Source organism: Henckelia pumila, chromosome 2 (genome assembly GCF_033568475.1).
Source record: "Henckelia pumila isolate YLH828 chromosome 2, ASM3356847v2, whole genome shotgun sequence".
Lineage (NCBI taxonomy): Eukaryota > Viridiplantae > Streptophyta > Magnoliopsida > Lamiales > Gesneriaceae > Henckelia > Henckelia pumila.
In genome coordinates this window covers 7,121,134-7,141,509 of record NC_133121.1, presented here as the reverse complement: position 1 = coordinate 7,141,509, position 20,376 = coordinate 7,121,134, and the positions used below count along the sequence as shown (strand labels likewise).

The 20,376-nt window shown below is 34.7% G+C and overlaps 3 protein-coding genes across 3 annotated transcripts; 1 reads left to right on the top strand and 2 right to left on the bottom strand.

The window, feature by feature from the left end:
* Positions 1–866: 866 nt before the first annotated feature.
* On the bottom strand, positions 867–2,481 carry LOC140884814 (uncharacterized). Its single transcript, XM_073291678.1, has 3 exons — positions 2,076–2,481; positions 1,543–1,725; positions 867–1,456 (listed from the first exon to the last, which is right to left on the bottom strand). The coding sequence occupies exons 2-3, from the start codon at positions 1,624–1,626 to the stop codon at positions 1,010–1,012; spliced, it is 531 nt and encodes a 176-aa protein (XP_073147779.1). The 5' UTR covers positions 1,627–1,725; positions 2,076–2,481; the 3' UTR covers positions 867–1,009.
* Positions 2,482–14,525: 12,044 nt separating this feature from the next.
* LOC140883434 (peroxidase 73-like) lies at positions 14,526–16,560 on the top strand. The gene is made up of 4 exons (XM_073289890.1): positions 14,526–14,776; positions 14,866–15,066; positions 15,574–15,739; positions 15,958–16,560. The coding sequence occupies exons 1-4, from the start codon at positions 14,564–14,566 to the stop codon at positions 16,362–16,364; spliced, it is 987 nt and encodes a 328-aa protein (XP_073145991.1). The 5' UTR covers positions 14,526–14,563; the 3' UTR covers positions 16,365–16,560.
* A 1,191-nt stretch (positions 16,561–17,751) lies between these two features.
* On the bottom strand, positions 17,752–20,135 carry LOC140883971 (scarecrow-like protein 32). Its single transcript, XM_073290606.1, has one exon. The coding sequence runs from the start codon at positions 19,373–19,375 to the stop codon at positions 18,023–18,025; it is 1,353 nt and encodes a 450-aa protein (XP_073146707.1). The 5' UTR covers positions 19,376–20,135; the 3' UTR covers positions 17,752–18,022.
* Positions 20,136–20,376: the final 241 nt, after the last annotated feature.

The following is a 20,376-nucleotide window of genomic DNA, read 5'->3' as shown; positions in this document are numbered from 1 at the left end:
ATTAAATGTAAAAGCATTGCAAGTTTTGCAAACACGATCTTCTGATTCTTGCGACTGGAAAGCTTTCGTGATCAGCGAGCTAGCGGTCGGAGACAGAATCTCCAAAAAAAATGGTTCTATTATAAATTATAATGATTTTATAATTTTAACTCAGGGATTTCTTTACAAAATTTTGAAGATTTTGTAAAGTGAAGCTCATATAACATATTCACTTTTTTAAATATATTTCCAAACACTAAATTAATGGGATTTCAGATTCATCTCATATCAATTTAGGTAGAGTTTGCAAGCTCTAATCACTTTTTTGAAGGTTGTAAATACTACTTCAATATCAATTATACTTATAATGAATTTCGAACAAACTCAATATTGTCGTCTTTCGTTTGAAAGTGCAATACACAACATTACAAGATACATTATCTCGATACTAATTAAATGTCTTGATGGTTATTCTTTCTTTAATTTTTTTTGTCTTATTTTTTGTCAGAATTTTTAGCTATTGGATTATACTTTCATATGCTTAATATGATATCCACATATGATGATTAATAAGTTAATTAGGAAATGTTTTAATGAGATATATATATAGTTGTAACAGTTATCATTACATTTCTGGTATTCATCACATAGGTTAAATCTAATAAGAGACCAGACATACATTGTCTTTATATGCATGTGACGCATGTGGGACAATGCTACATTCTTGGGATTTCCCATAGATATTTTTGAATTAAGCCAAGATACTTGTCTATGGAATATACAGATCATCTGTTTCACAGATTTAGTTAATTCAGTACTACTCTAGAAAAATCGAAAAAAAAAATTCGAAAATTCTCGGAATAATTAATTCGTTGTAGATGAGAGAGTAAAAATAGTATTAAGAAGAATTGTAATTAGACAAAACCGCCATGATTAATTTCCATTAGAAGTAAAATGAGACATTAATCAACATTCACAGAATGATCAGTGTGGATGATTAACAGATACAAATCATACCTAATGCATTTTTTCAAGCCATATTCAAGCTCAAGACCTTGAAATGCCAATGGGGATTATCCAATCTTTCTTGATTTGATAAATTAGTGGTCATTTCCAGCCCGGCCCATTTCTGCTGGCTCAGCAACAATTCTTGATCTCTGGTCGAATTTCTTGTTCTCTTCGAAGAAGAAAAGCCCGGCCCGAGATCTGATGCATTAACAGCCTGCTCAGCAGCTTTGATTTTCTTGTGATGATTGTAACTCTTCGGGCCCAAAGTCAGCTCAAGATCATGATTCTCGTGATCATCTTCCACCTGATCTAAATTAACCCTACATGATTTTCCTCCCGCGGGTTCAGAAAACTTCAACTCCACGGCCCGATTCTCTATCTCCAGGCGTTTCCACGGCCTGTGCCTGTTTTTAGCAATCTCCTTCATCAACATTTTCTGGATTCGATACAGTCGATGCAGCTCATTAACCTGGTAATTAAAAAATAAAAAATATTTCAACCAAGAATAATTAAATTAATTCTGCAGCCAACCAAGAAAAAATCAATGAACCGGACCTGATCCCGAAACGTTTCCTCGTGCTTAAGCATAGCCATTTTCATGTATTCCTTGTCGTATGGATTCAGAAACCTCGACTCCATAGCAGAATATTGATCAGCAAACTTACGGCCGGAAGTGAATCTGATCTAAGTTAGAATTAATATATATCAGGAGACGAATTTTGTACTTGGGGACAGCACCTGCGGATCATTCAAGAAAACAGGCAGAGAAAAATTTATGGACCATAAAAGAGTAGCGAGAAAGTATGGTGCTAAAAAGTTGGTGACAGTGAAAACCCACATGTTTTTTTGTACGTCTTCTTTGATTTAATTTTATGTGTCATAATGTTTCGGGCCACGATCATTATTTTTGCGTATGAAAATATCTGTAAGCGTGGTTTCCTGTCTTTTTCTCAACTACAGTACTGTTTCCATTAAACATCATGTATGTTCAAATGCATGCTCTCTAGCTCTCTTGGATATTATTTACCAATCAAAATTAATGGGAGTAAAAGAATCAATCAGAAGAAGAAGATATTTGATCTTCTTACCTTAATTAACAAAATACAGTCACATCTGGAGATCAGACAAAGAAGCAAGAAAACATCAGATCTATATATGTGTGTTAATTTGATTTCATACTCATGAATCTTCAGCTTCAGCTATATATATTATATGTAGATAGATAGATATATGTTTGTGGGCAGAGAGAAGATCAATAGAATAAAATTAATATTTGAGACACAGAAATCAAAGCAATTGTTTGTTGCAAATGGGGAGTTTGGATTTGGTTTGAATGATGATGATAAAGAGGGCATGCCAAACAAATCCCAGTGCCTTTGCCCAATCTGATTCCACCTTTGTGAAAGAGATGCCCCCTCTTAGACATATCCACCACTCACCATATACAGAATATTATTATAAAATTTGTCTATGTATATTATTCGCCGCATCATACTTTACTATTACTATTATAATATTATGAAAATCATATATAGTACTATGGTTGGTTCTGTATCAGAAAGGCCACTTCAGGGGGAAATAAAAAGAGTTCCAAAAAAATAAATACATGAAAGTACAAAGCATGCCAAAATGAATCACATGTACTTGCACAGTTGAAAGTTACATATAAGTTACTGGATGAGATAAGATCAAATAAAATAACCTAAATAAAATAATTTGATTCTTCTTACCAATATCTTTTTGGACTAGTCTATTACATCGAGTTTGCCTAGTGTGATTTATCTGGCTAACGTAATTTGAAAGCTATTTCGTTAGTCCGGGGGTTTACCCAGTGTGCACCGAAGGTAGCCGCTGCGGGTTTCCATGTTAAAAATAAATAAAATAAATAAAATAAAATAAATAGATTCATTCAAACTAATTAAACACAACTAATTTGTAATTTACTAAGAATGGATATGGGATGAGTTATTGCATAATTATATTAATTGGGGAAATAATTGTTTTGTTCCGTTAACTTGTCTTGTTTTACATTTTTGGTTCATTATGTATTCATGTCACTAATCAGATCAAAAAAGCCTATAATTAAAAATTAGTAAAACAAAACAAATTATCGGGCAAGATAAGGAGCAAGTCTCCCATGAAAATATGTGAAATCCTTATAATGCATTGATTTTGTCGTTATCTTTGACAAACTTGTGTCACTGAAATTTGACAAATGACAATATAATCATATAATTTATTAAAATCATAAAAAAAACAAATATATATCATCAAAATATATAAAAAAAATTTCCTTCTTAAAAAAAAAAACTTTTAGAAGCTAGCTAGCAGTCTAGGACTTTATTAATTAGTTTGAATTTCAATATATCCAACTTTAAGTTCAATATATATCTCGATTTTATTTTAAATTGAAAAATAGCCAATATATATGATTTTATTTTATAAAAAATAAATTACATTTATACACTGAACTTCTTATAAATTATAATAAAATAAAACGGATAAAAAAAAAAAGAAAATCAGATCAAAGGGAATAAACTTTAATATATAGATTGAAATGAATGAAAATGAAATGTTATATGTCTGGTTGTAATGATGTAATGTAGCGAAGGGGATGCCACATTTTATTGTTGATGAAATATCTCTTTCATTCTTGTCTCTTCGTTGTTTCGTCTCTTTGCCAAAACAAGATAATATTAATTAATTCATTTTGTATCTTCAATTCCTTCTGTATAGTATAATATAATATAATATAATAAATATAATATATATATATATATATTATGTTGTATATATGTATATATAGACTCTAGTCCAGTGACTGAAATCGTAGATTTAGAAAGAATATTGTATTCAAGATGTTGACAACGAAGCACGCGTTGCCGGAGCGCAAATTAATATCGAGGTTGTGGGTCCTCACACACACAGATATAACAACTAAACATCGTATGAAAGCGTCTAACGCAATTTTGTTATACAAATCTCTTAACAATTAGACTCGTAAAAAATATTTATTTTTAATTCGAATATAAATCGGATCGATCTGTATCATAAAAGATTTACTCTTAACATTTATGTCAAAATCATTACTTTTTATTGCAAATATGGATCTTCTAACACAATTTTGTTATACAAATCTCCTAACAATTAGACTTGTAAAAAATATTTATTTTTAATTCGAATATGAATCGGATCGATCGGTCTCACGGGAGACCTACACTCAATATTTATGTCAAAATCATTAATTTTCATTGCAGATATGAATCTGATCAATCTGTCTCTCGGATATAGATTTATAAGATTATCTCACAAGAGTCCTGTTCATATATGATATTGTTAGGTGGCAGCTAATTGGTGGAGGTTGACAGATAGGAGCTAGTAGTTGGGAAGTGGGGAGGTGATGCATTTAATTCACACGGTTTGGGAGCTCTATAAATAGAGCTCCCCATTCTCTGTTTCTATCATCCCAAATTCGAGAGAAGCAAATAGCAAGTGAGGAAAAGAAACAAAGAGTTTCTTGAGTGTTCTTTCTTGTGTGAGTTAGAGAATTATTTCTCGGTAATACTCGGCGAGTGGGATAGTGAGAGATATAGTGTTTTGTATACACTTGTAATATTTCTCCGGTCATAAATATTGCAGCAGCTCCGTGGACGTAGCCTATATTGGGTGAACCACGTAAATCTTGGTGTTCTTGTTGATTGTTTTATTCCGCAATTATTATTATCGTCATGATCATTTCGGCATAATCCATAACAACTGGTATCAAAGCTGTTACGGTGTTCGGGAGCCTTGGTGAAAATATTCTTAAAATTCTGAGTATGCTCTGTGGTTGCAGCCTTGTCTGATCTTCCACATCAGAAAAGATTTTTTGAAATTTTATTAAGGCAGGTGAAGCGATGGTCGGAAATGACGGATCGGGACCGGGAATCAATAAGTTCGACGGTACAGATTTCACGTTCTGGCGGTTACAGATTAAAGATTATCTGTATAGCAAGAAGCTACATCAACCTCTATCCGGGGAGAAACCAGAAAAAATGGAGGATGATGAGTGGGAGCTTCTTGACCGACAAGTGTTAGGAGTAATACGATTGACCCTAACAAAGAACGTGGCACACAACGTGGCGGAGGCAAAAACCACGGAGGAGATGATGTCCATTTTGTCGGACATGTACGAGAAGCCATCTGCAAATAATAAAGTGTTCCTCATGAAAAAATTATTCAACTTGAAGATGGAGGAAGGTGCTTCGGTGGCGGCACACATCAATGAATTCAACACGATTGTTTCCCAGCTAACATCGGTTGATATCAAGTTTGATGATGAGATTCGTGCACTTATTCTTTTGGCGTCTTTACCAAATGTTTGGGAGCCGATGCGGGCAGCGGTTAGCAATTCTGCTGGAAAGGGAAAGTTACAATTCAACGATGTCAGAGATCGAATCCTTGGTGAAGAAGTTCGCAGGAGGGATTCGGGAGAAGCAACATCATCGAGATCTGCCCTAAATCTCGAAAACAGAAGTAGGGGCAGAAGTGCTGAAAAGAATTCTAACAGATGGCGTGGCAGATCCAAATCAAGAACTGGAAAAGACAAAAATACCTTCGAAAAGAAATTGAAGTGCTGGAGCTGTGGTGAAACTGGTCACATGAAAAAGGACTGCAGATCACCCAAGAATAATGCAAATGCTGTTACTGAGGATGTACATGATGCCTTAGTACTATCCATGGAAAGTCCGGTTGATTCTTGGGTTATGGATTCAGGAGCTTCATTTCATACCACCGGTGATCGTGAGGTATTCAGTAATTACATTGTTGGTAATTACGGAAAAGTTTTCCTGGCTGATGGAAAACCGTTGGAAATAGCTGGTATGGGTGATATCAGTTTGAAAATGTCAAACGGATCCATCTGGAAGCTCAACAAAGTGAGGCATGTACCAAAGTTGACCCGAAATCTGATCTCAGTGGGACAACTCGATGACGAAGGCCATAAAGTGACCTTTGGTGACGGCTCTTGGAAAGTGAGCAAAGGAGCCATGATTGTTGCTCGAGGAACGAAAACTGGAACCCTCTACATGACTTCCAGTTGCAGAGACATGTTAGCAGCTGTGGATGCTGGAGCTAACTCAAGTCTATGGCACTGTAGACTTGGACATATGAGTGAGAAAGGAATGAAGATGCTGATGTCAAAAGGGAAACTACCGGAGTTAAAAAATGTCGAACACAAACTGTGTGAAAGTTGTGTTCTTGGAAAGCAGAAAAGAGTGAGCTTTTCGAAAGGCGGTAGAGAACCGAAAGCAGCAAAGTTGGAGCTGGTTCATACTGACGTGTGGGGGCCATCTCCTGTGACATCCCTTGGAGGCTCAAGATACTACGTCACATTCATCGACGATTCGAGCAGGAAGGTTTGGGTTTATTTTCTGAAAAATAAATCTGATGTTTACGAGACCTTTAAGAGGTGGAAAGTCATGGTGGAAAATGAGACCAACTTGAAAGTGAAGTGTTTACGGTCTGATAATGGTGGAGAATATGAAGATTTTAAATTCAAGAAATATTGTGCACAGAACGGGATCAAGATGGAGAAAACCATTCCTGGTACTCCTCAACAGAATGGTGTGGCTGAAAGAATGAACAGAACCCTGAATGAACGTGCCAGGAGCATGAGATTGCACGCTGGACTGCCAAAATCATTCTGGGCTGATGCAGTTAACACTGCAGCTTATCTGATCAACAGAGGACCTTCGGTACCACTTGATTGCAGAATACCAGAGGAGGTCTGGAGCGGCAAAGGAGTAAACCTTTCGTTCTTGAAAGTGTTTGGTTGTCTCTCATATATTCACATCGATTCAACCAACAGAACGAAACTTGATCCGAAATCAAAGAAGTGTTTCTTTATTGGTTATGGAGATAATGAGTTTGGTTATCGGTTCTGGGATGACCAAAATCGAAAGATCGTTCGGAGCAGAGATGTCATTTTCAATGAACAAGTTTTGTACAAGGACAAGTCAGACATTGCAGCAGGAGATAAATGTCCTGAAGTCCAGAAGTCAAATGAAGTGCCATTGATAGATATTCCTATGAATGAGTCGGAGGATAGTAACCATGAAGAAGAAACTGCACAAGAAGCTGATCCACGAACTCCGGTGATTGAACTCAGGAGATCGTCGAGAACAATCAGACCACCTCAGAAATACTCCCCTGCACTTCACTATATTTTGCTGACTGATAAAGGTGAACCGGAAACCTTTGAAGAAGCAATGCAAAATGATGATTCAACCAAGTGGGAGTTAGCCATGGAAGATGAGTTGGATTCACTGTCATCCAATCATACTTGGAAGTTGACGAAACTTCCGGAAGGCAAGAAAGCATTACACAACAAGTGGGTGTACCGGATCAAAGAAGAAGTTGATGGCAGCAAACGGTACAAAGCAAGACTTGTTGTAAAAGGCTTTCAACAAAGAGAAGGAGTTGATTACACCGAGATTTTCTCTCCAGTGGTTAAGTTAACCACTATCAGAACAGTACTTGGACTAGTGGCTAAGGAAGATTTACATCTGGAGCAGTTGGATGTAAAGACGGCGTTTCTTCATGGTGATTTGGATGAAGAAATTTATATGAAGCAGCCACAGGGATTTGAAGTACGAGGGAAGGAGAAAATGGTATGCAAACTTCAGAAGAGCTTGTACGGTCTCAAACAAGCTCCAAGACAGTGGTACAAGAAGTTTGACGGATTCATGAATAACAACGGTTTCCTGAGGTGCCAGGCAGATCACTGTTGTTATGTGAAGAAGATTGATGGTTCATATATCATTCTACTGCTATATGTGGATGACATGTTAATAGCAGGAGCGTGTCTGGAGGAGATTGATAAGCTCAAGAGAGAGTTATCAAAAGAATTTGATATGAAGGATTTGGGAGCTGCAAAACAAATTCTTGGTATGAGGATCTTGAGAGATAGGGTGAACGGAGTCTTGAAGCTATCTCAGGCAGAGTACGTGAAAAAGGTGCTTAGCAAATTCAACATGGATGAAGCTAAACCTGTGAGTACTCCTTTGGCTAGTCATTTCAAACTAACCAAAGCCCAATCACCATCGACGGAGCAGGAGCATGCTTATATGAATAAGGTTCCTTATGCATCTGCTGTCGGAAGCCTCATGTATGCAATGGTGTGCACCAGATCAGACATAGCACATGCAGTGGGAGTTGTGAGCAGGTTTATGAGCAATCCAGGGAAACAACATTGGGAAGCAGTGAAGTGGATTCTCAGATATTTGAAAGGTACTGTTAGTTCATCTCTGTGCTTCAGAAAGTCAAATTCAGGCTTACAGGGTTTTGTAGATTCCGACATGGGTGGTGACTTAGACGGCAGGAAGAGTACTACTGGATATGTGTTCACATTAGGTGGTACGGCAGTAAGCTGGGTGTCCAAGTTGCAAAAGATTGTTGCACTTTCGACCACTGAAGCTGAGTATGTTGCAGTGACAGAAGCTAGCAAGGAGATGATATGGTTGAGATCATTCCTTGAGGAATTGGGTCAGAAGCTTGAGGATAGCACATTACATTGTGACAGTCAGAGTGCTATTCATTTGGCAAAGAATCCTGTTTATCATGCTAGGACGAAACATATACAGGTTCGGTACCATTTCATCAGATCTGTTCTGGAAGATGGAATCTTGATGCTTGAGAAGATTCCTGGAAGTAAAAATCCAGCTGATATGTTCACAAAGGCGGTGACCACTGACAAACTGAAGTTATGCTCGACTTCAGTCGGACTGCAAGTATGAAAGAGAAAACATGAGTTGCTGCATTGATTGTGTGAAGCCATGATTGAAATCAAGTCTTCAAGTGGGAGATTTGTTAGGTGGCAGCTAATTGGTGGAGGTTGACAGATAGGAGCTAGTAGTTGGGAAGTGGGGAGGTGATGCATTTAATTCACACGGTTTGGGAGCTCTATAAATAGAGCTCCCCATTCTCTGTTTCTATCATCCCAAATTCGAGAGAAGCAAATAGCAAGTGAGGAAAAGAAACAAAGAGTTTCTTGAGTGTTCTTTCTTGTGTGAGTTAGAGAATTATTTCTCGGTAATACTCGGCGAGTGGGATAGTGAGAGATATAGTGTTTTGTATACACTTGTAATATTTCTCCGGTCATAAATATTGCAGCAGCTCCGTGGACGTAGCCTATATTGGGTGAACCACGTAAATCTTGGTGTTCTTGTTGATTGTTTTATTCCGCAATTATTATTATCGTCATGATCATTTCGGCATAATCCATAACAGATATATCATTGTCATGTCTTATACGATGACTATTGAATATTTAAAAATAATTTAAGGATATTTTTTCATACCATTTTATACATTTACTAGAGAAAAATAAATCATATATATGTTTGTTTCCAAATGGTATCTAGTTATCTACTATGATGATGCAGTCATATAGTCTTAGGTATGCCTAATGCGATTTATATTATAAACATTGTTTGATCAATTAATATGGTTCTATATACTAAAAAAAATACAATATAGTATTGTATCATCTAATTAAAATTAACTTTCAACAAGTGCATGATCATTCTCCATCAAGTAATTTATTAGTACTTTAAATATGTTGTGGTTTTCCTTATTTATCCCTAGCTAGCTAGCTAGGGAGGTAGGGGCTACATTCCCAATGCAGATGAGCCTGAATTTTAAGCACAGGCGTGGCTGATGGCTCCATTTTCGAACTCAATCACCACATAATTCCTTCATCTTCAGCCATTATGTTAATCATTTCTTGATTTAATTCATTTTCTCTTGAGTTTGCTGCTGATTAATACTATAAAAGGGGCAAACATGCTGTTTTCTTTTTTTCCTGCATTTTAAACTTGAAATTCTAAAACTTGGGATTCATGCAAGCTGGGCAACCCTAAAACAAAGAGTGTATAAAATATAAAAAGGATTCCAAAAGGGGTTTTGTTTGTGAAGATTGATGATCTCGATATATTAAAAAAAAAAAAAAAAAACACACACACACACACACAAACACACATGATTGAAGCTTCTGAAATTCTTTTCAAATTTCCATGAAGGACAAATGCTGACACGGATGCATGCCCTATCGCAAGTTGCTCGAACAAGGTTCTTGATCCACGAAAATGAAAAAAAAAATATTGATTTAATTGTGAAATGGCTTTTAGTGTTTTTATTTTCATATCTTAACGATTAAAAAAACACAAAAAATCATATTAAATGTTTTCATAGTTAATTTCGCTAGACGATTCTTTTATTCAGTTCGACCAATTAATAATATCATTTTTTTTACGCTAAAAATATTACATTTTATGGTAGATATGACGAGAACGACCTATTTCACAAATCTATCTATTATTGAAGAAATGGATCGTCCAAACAGCCCGGGCCCCACATAATTGGATTTGGGCCGTTCATGGGGCCGGCCCCATGAATGGCCCAGATCCACCGGGTGAATTCACCCGATGGATCATAACACTTCCCTAAAATATAGGCGTGTACTTATATGTATTTCACCCGATGGATCATAGCACTTTCCTAAAATGTAGGCGTGTACTTATCTGTCTGGTTGTCCTAATATCTGATTTCACGTGCGGAATGTTTACCATAACATCTATGGCGAAATTCACCCAAAGTAGCGTACAGAGAGGAAAATATCTTCTTCAACAATTATGTTACATTAACTATTGATTTTCACTCGCTGTATATGGATTGTCATGTGTCTAATTTAGGTAGTGTTTGGAAGAGTTTTTAGAAGCATTTCTCAACTTTTTCGTTAACAAAAATTTAAAATTTTGTAAAATTTTGTTAATGAAAAGTTGAGAAATGCTTCTTAGAAGCTCTCCCAAACACTACCTTATTATGTTTAAAAAATTGTGAAATGAATAAAAACTCAACACGTGACAATTATTTACTAATGTAACGGGGAATTTAACTGCAATTTGTGCGGATGATTTGTTTTTTTAAGAAAATAAAAAACCATGTTGATATATACTCTTTAGAATTCATATTTATTGTATAATAAGTAATAACAATGTTAACCGATTAATATTTATGTTTTCATAAATAAAAAATAGCATACCGAATAACTAGGAAATATTGGGATTCAATATTGTACTTCTGGGCCGGCCCTTCTATTCATGCAAAAAAAAAAACCCGTAGATGGTGACAACATAGCTGTTCAGCCCAAATTCAAGAAAGTATAGTTGGGCTTATGCCTTTAATTAGTACCCGTTTTGGTGACTATTTTGTGTTCCATTCCGGGTTAAATGTAGACCCGTCAATTCGTGTTAGGTCTTTCGGGTTAACCCACTTCGTCATTAAAAAAAGACGAGTTGAGTCATGATTTTGTCAGCCCATCAATTTTATTTTGTTTTTTAAAATTATCTTATAATTAATATTTTAAATATTTTATGTATGTTTGATGAGTTTTGACTTTTGGACAATTTATATTATTTGAAATATTTTATAAATGATTAAAAGCTATAAATGATTTATATCATAATTTATATTTAATTGTTTAATTTTAAAATTTTATATTATTTATAATGTTTTATTTATTTTTAATGAGTTTTTAATTATGTATATCATTTATTATTATTTATGTATGATTTTTTTAATTTTTTTGAATTTTTTTGAATTTTTTATTATTTTTGAAAAGTTGGCCCGTCTAACCTATAACCTATGACAGGTTGAGTTATGTTGAATTGAAGTATTTTCAACTCGCCGTCAATTCGGGCCAGCCCGCGCCGAATTGACAGACCTTAGCTAGTTAAGTGGTGAGTGGTGACATTGATTTTACTACCCCGGCATAGGGACGGTTGAATTTGGTATCAAAATACATGATAGTTTGATTTAATCGGTTCAACCGACACTAATTAAATTGGTTCCAAATTTATGAAATTTTATGAAGAAAAAACTCATGTGTTTTTTAAAAACAATCTCAAACACTACTTAAATCAAATCTAACACGAATATCGAATTGGATCGAGTTTTTTGAACGATTTCCTCCCAATATTTTTCAATTATATTCTAGCTTCAAATTGAGTTACATTTTTTTAAGTAATTGAGTTGCATTTTTCATCCGATAAATCCAATCTTTTATCATGTAAGATTAGTCTAATTTCATATATCCCACAATTCGGGACCTGTTTAATCTGGTCCGATAACACCTCTAACTAGATAGGTTCCTACTGAGTTAATTGATAATAAACGGCCTTTTACACGTGGAACGTTTACAAAAAGGCTTTTTATGACATTAAAAAACAATATTATTTTCGTTTCAATTGTATAAACAAACATATTAAGAAAAATTATTGAAAAAATAAATTTACATATACAAATTTTATTTTATCCTTATTTAATTTATTCATAAAATTCTTACACGTTTTCCAATATTAAATTGACATTGGTATATTAGTAAAATAGTAAAAAAAAAATAATAAATATGATAAAAGTCTATATATTTGGGGAAAAATGAAATATAGTATTAATATATCTTATTAATTTAATTAGGGCTGGTTTGGATACAAAATTCATTGGCTTAAATAAACACTTAAAAAAGTCCAGCTTTTTAAAGTGCTTTTATTTATTTTTTTTTTAAAGCAGAAGATGTTTTAGCGTTTGGATAAATGTTGAAAAAGTGATTTTTTTAAATAAAATCAGAAGCCAAAGCCAAAGCCAAAGCCAAAAAGTCAAAATTTCCGGCTTTTAAAAAAAGCATTTATTTGGGCTTAAATAAGTGTTTTTTTTAATAACTGCTATTGTAACCAAACACCTAAATTTTTAAGAAAAACACTTTTTTAAAAAAATAAGTGATTTTCTTTGGTTGGCTTCCGTGACCAAACGGCACTCTTAGAAATTAAATTATGAATTAATAAATTTAGAATTCAAACATCAATCATTATTAAACAATTAAAACTAACTTTGAGTGGCTTCCATTATTTGTCCGAGTGCCGTGATCGTGCCACTAATTAATAAAATCCAATTAAAAAAATATAATTTTATTAGCTATCCGGTTATCTGTAATCTTCCAAATGTTTACATCGAATGCTAGACTGGAACATCAAGCATGGATGGGCCCTGTCATAAATTTAATTAATCAAGATAAAATTTAGAAAACGAAAACTTACGAAAACATATTGTGTATAGAATTAAATATTATTTTATTTCGTAGCGGACGCACAATAATAATTTTAATAGAACAAAAACGGTTAATAAAATTAAGGTAGTATTTGAGAGAGTTTTAAGAAACACTTCTCAACTTTTTCTTTTCAAAATTTATCAAATTTCAAAATTTTGCAAAGAAAAAGTTGAGAAATGTTTCTTAGAAGCTCTCCCAAATACTATTTAAATATGTTCCAAATAAAACGATAGCCACATAAGGAATTATTTGAACTTTGAAGTATTTAATACTATGCTAAGATTATTTATGCATAATATAACATTTACCATAACACTCAATTAATATAAATATAATAGAATGATTGTTTACAGAAATTAAAAAAAATTAATATCTAGAAATTTTGATTTATTTATAAATAGATATTAATATAAATAAAAGGAAATGGTAAAAAAATAATAGGTATATTTGGAATAAATTCGAAGCAGAGAAGATTTATACTCGTCCCATAAATTTACGGATTATAGACGTCCTAACTTCACTAAAATATTGTTTTAGCTAGAGTGCAATTTAAGGAGGCAAGTACTTCTGCTGGTATATATATATATATATATATATATATATAAATGATATTTTTTATATTTTGAATATATAGACTTTTCTTCTTATATTTTGTTATATTTGGATTTCGTGCATGTTATCCTTTGACGTGTACTTGACAAAATTTCGTGTTAATGAAATGGCATACAAATAATGTTAATCACGTAAACCAAGTTATACAAACTCTATGCAATAAATTAGTCAAAAAAAAAGATGCTAGTAACATAAATCGAAATCATAACTGTTAATCAAATACTCACATACATTATCAACTCGAACACGCTTCTAATATTCATGAATAGACTTCTCCTTATTTTCACATGGAGTGGCCCAAGCGAAGATGCTCTTGATTTATACTTAATTAGTCTTATTGTATGTGTACTATTTATTATTATGTTTGACTTCATATTTATTACTAGCTACATATTTTAATCAAATCCTCTTCTCCACACTCTCAAAGTTCGAATTTAATAATAATAATAATAATAATTTTGATAATCATCTTTAGTTAAATTTATTTATTGAATCATTCCTCATCTGAAATTGTCATTCCCCTGAAATCCTAGTTGTGCACATGTATGATTTAGACACCAAATCATATTCCATGTGATGCGAAATATGTCCCTTTCAATCATCCAATATATCATTAAACTTTTTACATATAATATGCTTTCCTCGTTGTACATATACACAGATTGATTCTTCGCCGCCAACTGGCACTTAGATCACACACCACATCACATCTTTTTAATATCTTTAAAAGTCAATGATTTATTCAAAAGTCGACATATATAAATTTCACTAAACCTCGCTAATCTCCATCTTTCTCCACCACATTTCCTTCAAAAATTAAAAATGGGTCGTCCCCTAACCATATTATCTCTCTTTATATGTATTATGTTTTCGTGTTCGAGCTCGACTAGTGCACAGCTCAAAAAAAATTACTACGCAAACGTATGCCCTAACGTGGAGAACATCGTTCGACAAGCCGTCACCCTAAAATTCCAACAAACTTTTGTTACTGTCCCGTCTGTCATTCGTCTCTTCTTCCACGATTGCTTTGTTCAAGTACGTAACATTTTTTCATCAATTTATACATTCTTATTTATTTTTTTTAGAAAAAAAAAATATATATGAGTTGGTATGAAATAATGAAGGGTTGCGATGCATCGGTGATAGTGGCATCGACGCCGGGGAACAAAGCTGAAAAGGACCATCCAGATAATTTATCGTTGGCCGGAGATGGATTTGATACTGTGATCAAAGCCAAAGCAGCAGTGGATCAGATTCCAAGTTGCAAAAATAGGGTTTCTTGTGCTGATATTCTTGCAATGGCTACTCGAGATGTCATTGCTCTGGTTTGTATATTTTTCTCTTTAATTTAAGAAAAATGCTATATGTACATAGAAGGTTACACATTGGGTTACACATTCTACATGAAATTACAAAATTATCCTTCACTTTATTTGAAAAAATTCTTTCCAAAATACATCAAGGATATTTATGTAATGTCAAGTGTAACATGTAACCCAACGTGTAACCTTCCGTGTACATGTAGCATCACTCTTAATTTAATATTTACTCACACCTTCTCTTTTTCCTTTTTCATTTTTTTTTAAAAAAGCATACTTTCTATATTCGTGTGTGTAAATATTATAGTGAAACATGCATGAAAGCTACTTTTTTATTCGTACACATTAAAGTGGTATCAATCAAGATCCTCGATCGCACATATTAATCAAATATAGGGTGTATAATGCATGTGCATTTTATGTGTGTGTGTGATGTGTCTGTATCTATATATTATATATAGATATAGATAAATAAAAATCAACATTAATACATAAAAAAAATGATGGATGCAGGCGGGTGGGCCTTCATATGCAGTGGAATTGGGTAGACTTGATGGGCTAAGGTCCAATGCTGCTGATGTAAATGGGAACTTACCGCAGCCCACTTTCAACTTGAACCAACTTAACGCCATGTTCTCCCGTCAAAACCTCACTCAGAATGACATGATTGCTCTCTCAGGTACATTTTAATTGCAATCACATTTTTCATATGATGGATTCCCTTTTGAAAACTTTTTTAAAATATTTATTTTCTTAAAATCAAGTGTAAAATTTTTTGAGAATATCTTACTCCAATTTTATTAAATAACATTAAGCTACATATCATCTAATAAGATTTTAAATATAAAATCATAAAAATTGAGAATATCTTACTCCAATTTTCTTGATCGTCTACAGCATGCCACACCGTAGGCTTCTCCCACTGCAGCAAATTTTCCAACAGAATATACAGTTTCAGCCGTCGAAATCCAGTGGACCCAACTCTCAACAAACAATATGCGGCCCAATTACAGTCGATGTGCCCAAGAAAAGTGGACCCAACAATAGCCATTGATATGGACCCAACAACACCAAGAAAATTTGACAACGCCTACTTCTTAAACCTTCAAAATGGAAAGGGCCTGTTCACATCGGACCAGATTTTGTTCACGGACCGAAGGTCCAGGCTAACCGTGAATACTTGGGCCAAAAGGCCACTCACTTTCAACAATGCTTTTGTTGAGGCTATAACTAAGTTGGGCCGGGTCGGAGTCAAGTCTGGGAGGAACGGAAATATCCGCTTCGATTGTGGAAGATTTAATTAACCATTTATAATTGAATACTTATATTGATAGTATTCTGTAAGAAATAAAATTACAAATTTGTTCCATTGTCGACTGTCGTTCATATACATTAGTATATGAAATAAAATACTTGTGTGTAACATCAAATGTCGAGATATTTCAACTGTAATCGTATTTTGTCTCGCGGATATTATAAGGAATTGAGCATCGAGTTTCATTTGTGGAAAAAGGTCCAAGTTCGTTTTGGTTTATTTTTTTCCTCACAAGGCGACATCTGAGATGAGAAGAAACAAAGCGCTAACAACCAGTTTGGTACAAAGGATTACACTGGATTATTATTTGTCACATTGGTTAAACTAGTGTTTGATACGATTTTAAATAAATTGACTCAAATCATCTGCACGATGGATAAACCTCTATCAAGTCATACAAAATAATCTGTTTGGTATAATTTTAAATAAATTGGCTCAATCATGTGTACGAAAGATAAGCCTCTATTAAGTCATACAAAATAATACCTTATCTCACCTAATACTATCTATCCCTTTTATAATAATTTTCTTATTTTCAACTTTATCCCTTTTCCTACACCCAAAAAACTACCCAATAATATTTTCTCTCACCTGGTATTTTATTATGAATGAAGGGTAATTTTGGTTCAAAGTTACAAAAAAACTCTTAATCTATCCTGCACGCAAAAATCACGCCAAGCATAATATTTTTTATCATTCTACATTATATTTATACATCAATCTTTTTTTTTTATTATTATTTATCATTCAATAATCTCATCTTCCAAATCAAACATACAGCCACATATATAAATTCTCGTGGGATCCAACGGTGTATAAACATTAGATATATCACATGATTCCCTCTTATTTTACAAGTTAACCTCGCCATGAGTAGAAGATCTAGCTTATAAGAGCCTAAGAATCTCATATTTTAGTATCACGTCGACCCTACGATGAAAGATTCGGGAGTTAAAAAATCGGAAATAAAAACCAAGTTAAAAATGAAAAATGACCCAGTTATATTATCGAGATTTAAGTTTTTTCTTGGAAATGCTCTTTATTATTGTAAATGAGGTGCTAAAATTAAAAATGTGCTTCATGAAAAGTTTAGGAAAAATTGTTTTTTGGTCCTATATGTTTGTCACTTGCGATTTCAGTCCTATATATTTTCAGATTTCAGTTTTAGTCTGCTATCTTTATTTTTTTGGCAATTTTAGTCATTTTTTCGACATGGAACTGACGTGACACAAATTCAGTGCTGATGTGGAGTTGACGTGTATAGTGTCACGCAAGCATTTTTGAATAAAAAGGACCGAAATTGCCAAAAATCGAAATATGTAGGACTAAAACTGAAATATAAAAATATAGATGACCAAAATCGTAAAATAACAAACATACAAAACCAAATTTGCAATTTTTCCGAAATTTTAAGTAGAAAATATAATAACTCAAGCTTTGAAACCTACTTTAGCTCAATCAAACACCATGCACGACCAAAGCTCTGCCGGAGATTTCCGGCCCCTAGAGGGGGATCGTCGTAACTAGCTGAAATGAATAATTTCTATCCATGATATTAAGAATTATAACAATCAAGATCTTGATCATCTAGGCAGGAAATATTGTAATAAAAATTCCTCAAACAATACAATTAATGGCGACCATCTATCAAACAGGCAACCAAGCAGTAGCAAAAACTACATTGTGTCCTTTCCATGTAAGCACAACATGATCTTCCTCTTCTTTCTTCACTCCCCAACCAGCTGCATGCTCGTCCAACATACTCTTCACCTCCATAATCGCATCGTCGCTGAATCCGACGCCTCGAAAGCACGCATCCCTCATTCTTTGCACCCATTTGCTCTTCGGTTCCAGCCTCTCCACTCTCTGAGGCCCCTCGTTCGAAATCACGTTCTCTATCTTCCAACAAATGTCCGCTTCATACCAAACTCTCTGCTTGCTTCCCCGCGGCAGAAAAGTGTCCATGGTATCATAAGGTATCCAAAGATAATTGTAAGCCGATCTCAACCTGTTCACCAGGCTGCTCGACGTGAAATCCGCGTCTTCGTCGACTAACACGACGACCGTGGGATCCAAACCGCGTATGGACTCGAGGAACAAGGTTCGGGTCGAAATTTGAGGTTGATTTGGATTAATAATGTTGGATGATAGGGTTTCTTCTGGGATGTAGTGAAGCATCATGTGACAGTTTATGACCAGTGCCTCCCCATTTTCGGCACGTACGAAATGTTGCATTTTGAGTTCCTCGATCAAAGTAGAGAACCCATCTTTCGAACTCGAGGGAATGACTCTAAAGTCCATCATGATATTGCGGGATCTTGCGAAATTGACTAATTTCATGCCCAGTTCGTCGTAAGAGAGATCCAACATGGGTGGGAAATCCTCCATGGTCCCGGCTACCGTAAGCTTGATCAGCGGCGGCGGATCGAGCCGCGTGGAGATGGAATCAATGAGTGTGGGGATTTGCATGCAATGTGTTAAGCTCAAGTCAACGATATGAACCACCGAGTACCCTTCGACGGCTTCAAGAACCGCCGCGTTAGCGGCGGTGAAACCGAACCTGTGCCACGGAGTCAAGTCGACGAAGCCCGCGAGCTCTATGATGGAGAATTTGTGATTGTTCATGGCGAGATGATTTGCTTGGACATTAGCCATGGCGGTGAGGAGTTTGCAAGTTCCGATCTTGGCGGCGCGTGCGATGAGAGCGCGGAGGAAGCCGCAAGCCAGGCGCTGATTGGAGTCCCCGTCGGGAGGGGCGATATTGTTGAGAACCCACAAGATTTGTTGAGCGAGAGTGGCGTCGTTGTTTTCCAGGGCGTTTGCGCAGTGAATCAGGAGCTGTTCCATGCAATTCGCGTCCCCGAAGTTTCCGACGGATTTCGGCGTCGGGAATCCCGGCCAGGGCCGGGCACGGAACAGCTGGTTCTTGTTCATCGGAAGAGATGGGAATGGAGGGATTTGGTTCAATATTTGGGGTAATATTTCGGTGAATTGCACCATTGGGAATATTAGATCAAAAACCAGAAAAAGATTAATTATTGTTATGACAAGAAAAAAAAGAAAGATTTATATATATTGATGAAAAGGGAATTTGGAGGAACAAAGAAAGGGAATTCAGCAAGAACCGAAAGGAGGACAGAAAGAGAGAAAGGGACTAGACTGGAAGTGGTACCTGACAATTGGGAATTGCGAAACGATCCATTATCTCTTTTTATTTTTGAAGGAAAATTCTGCAAATGAATCAAATGGAAATCGACTCTTCAACTTTTCCAAAAAGGGGTTCAAATCATTTCTCTTTGTGGGATCTTTCAAAGGGTAATTGATAGAATCTTGGTTTTAATCAAGCAAGTTTAGGGAAATTAATACTTTTTCAACATATATATTGTAACTTGTAAAGTGACTTATTCAAGAAAACAAAGAAATAAAAGTGGAGACTTTTTTTTTCCAAGGCTAGTACTATAGTGGTATGTGCATATTTAAAAACCAGAGAAAAGGGGGAGATTGAAATCAGAAAAGGGTGTAATATAGAGGAGAAGGTGCAAACGGAGAAAGGAGGAGGAGGAGGAGCGGCCAAGAAAAGATTACCTTTTTAAAATGTAAGTTTTGTTTTTTTCTAATTATTAGAATTAAATACTTACATTTAATTATGGTCTAGATCAAGTCATTCTCAATACGCAACATATATGTCGTTGTGAGTAGGGTTTTAATTTGTTTCTTTTGATATTTTGAAATTTTATGTTGGCGATTTCATACACGCATTATGTGTGTGAAAATATTAAATAAAAATCAATGAAATGAGTATTTTATCAGAATTTTTTATTGAAATTATTATTTAAAAAGAAGAATTATTACACATAAAAGCATCAATTGGGCATATCTCCAATTCAATCACCCTTTATATCTTTGTAAAATCCAGCCGTCTTTCCCAAGTTTGTAGACTTTGATTGATCAATCTATTATATTTATCAATTAAATATATATACATATTAGTTACACACAGT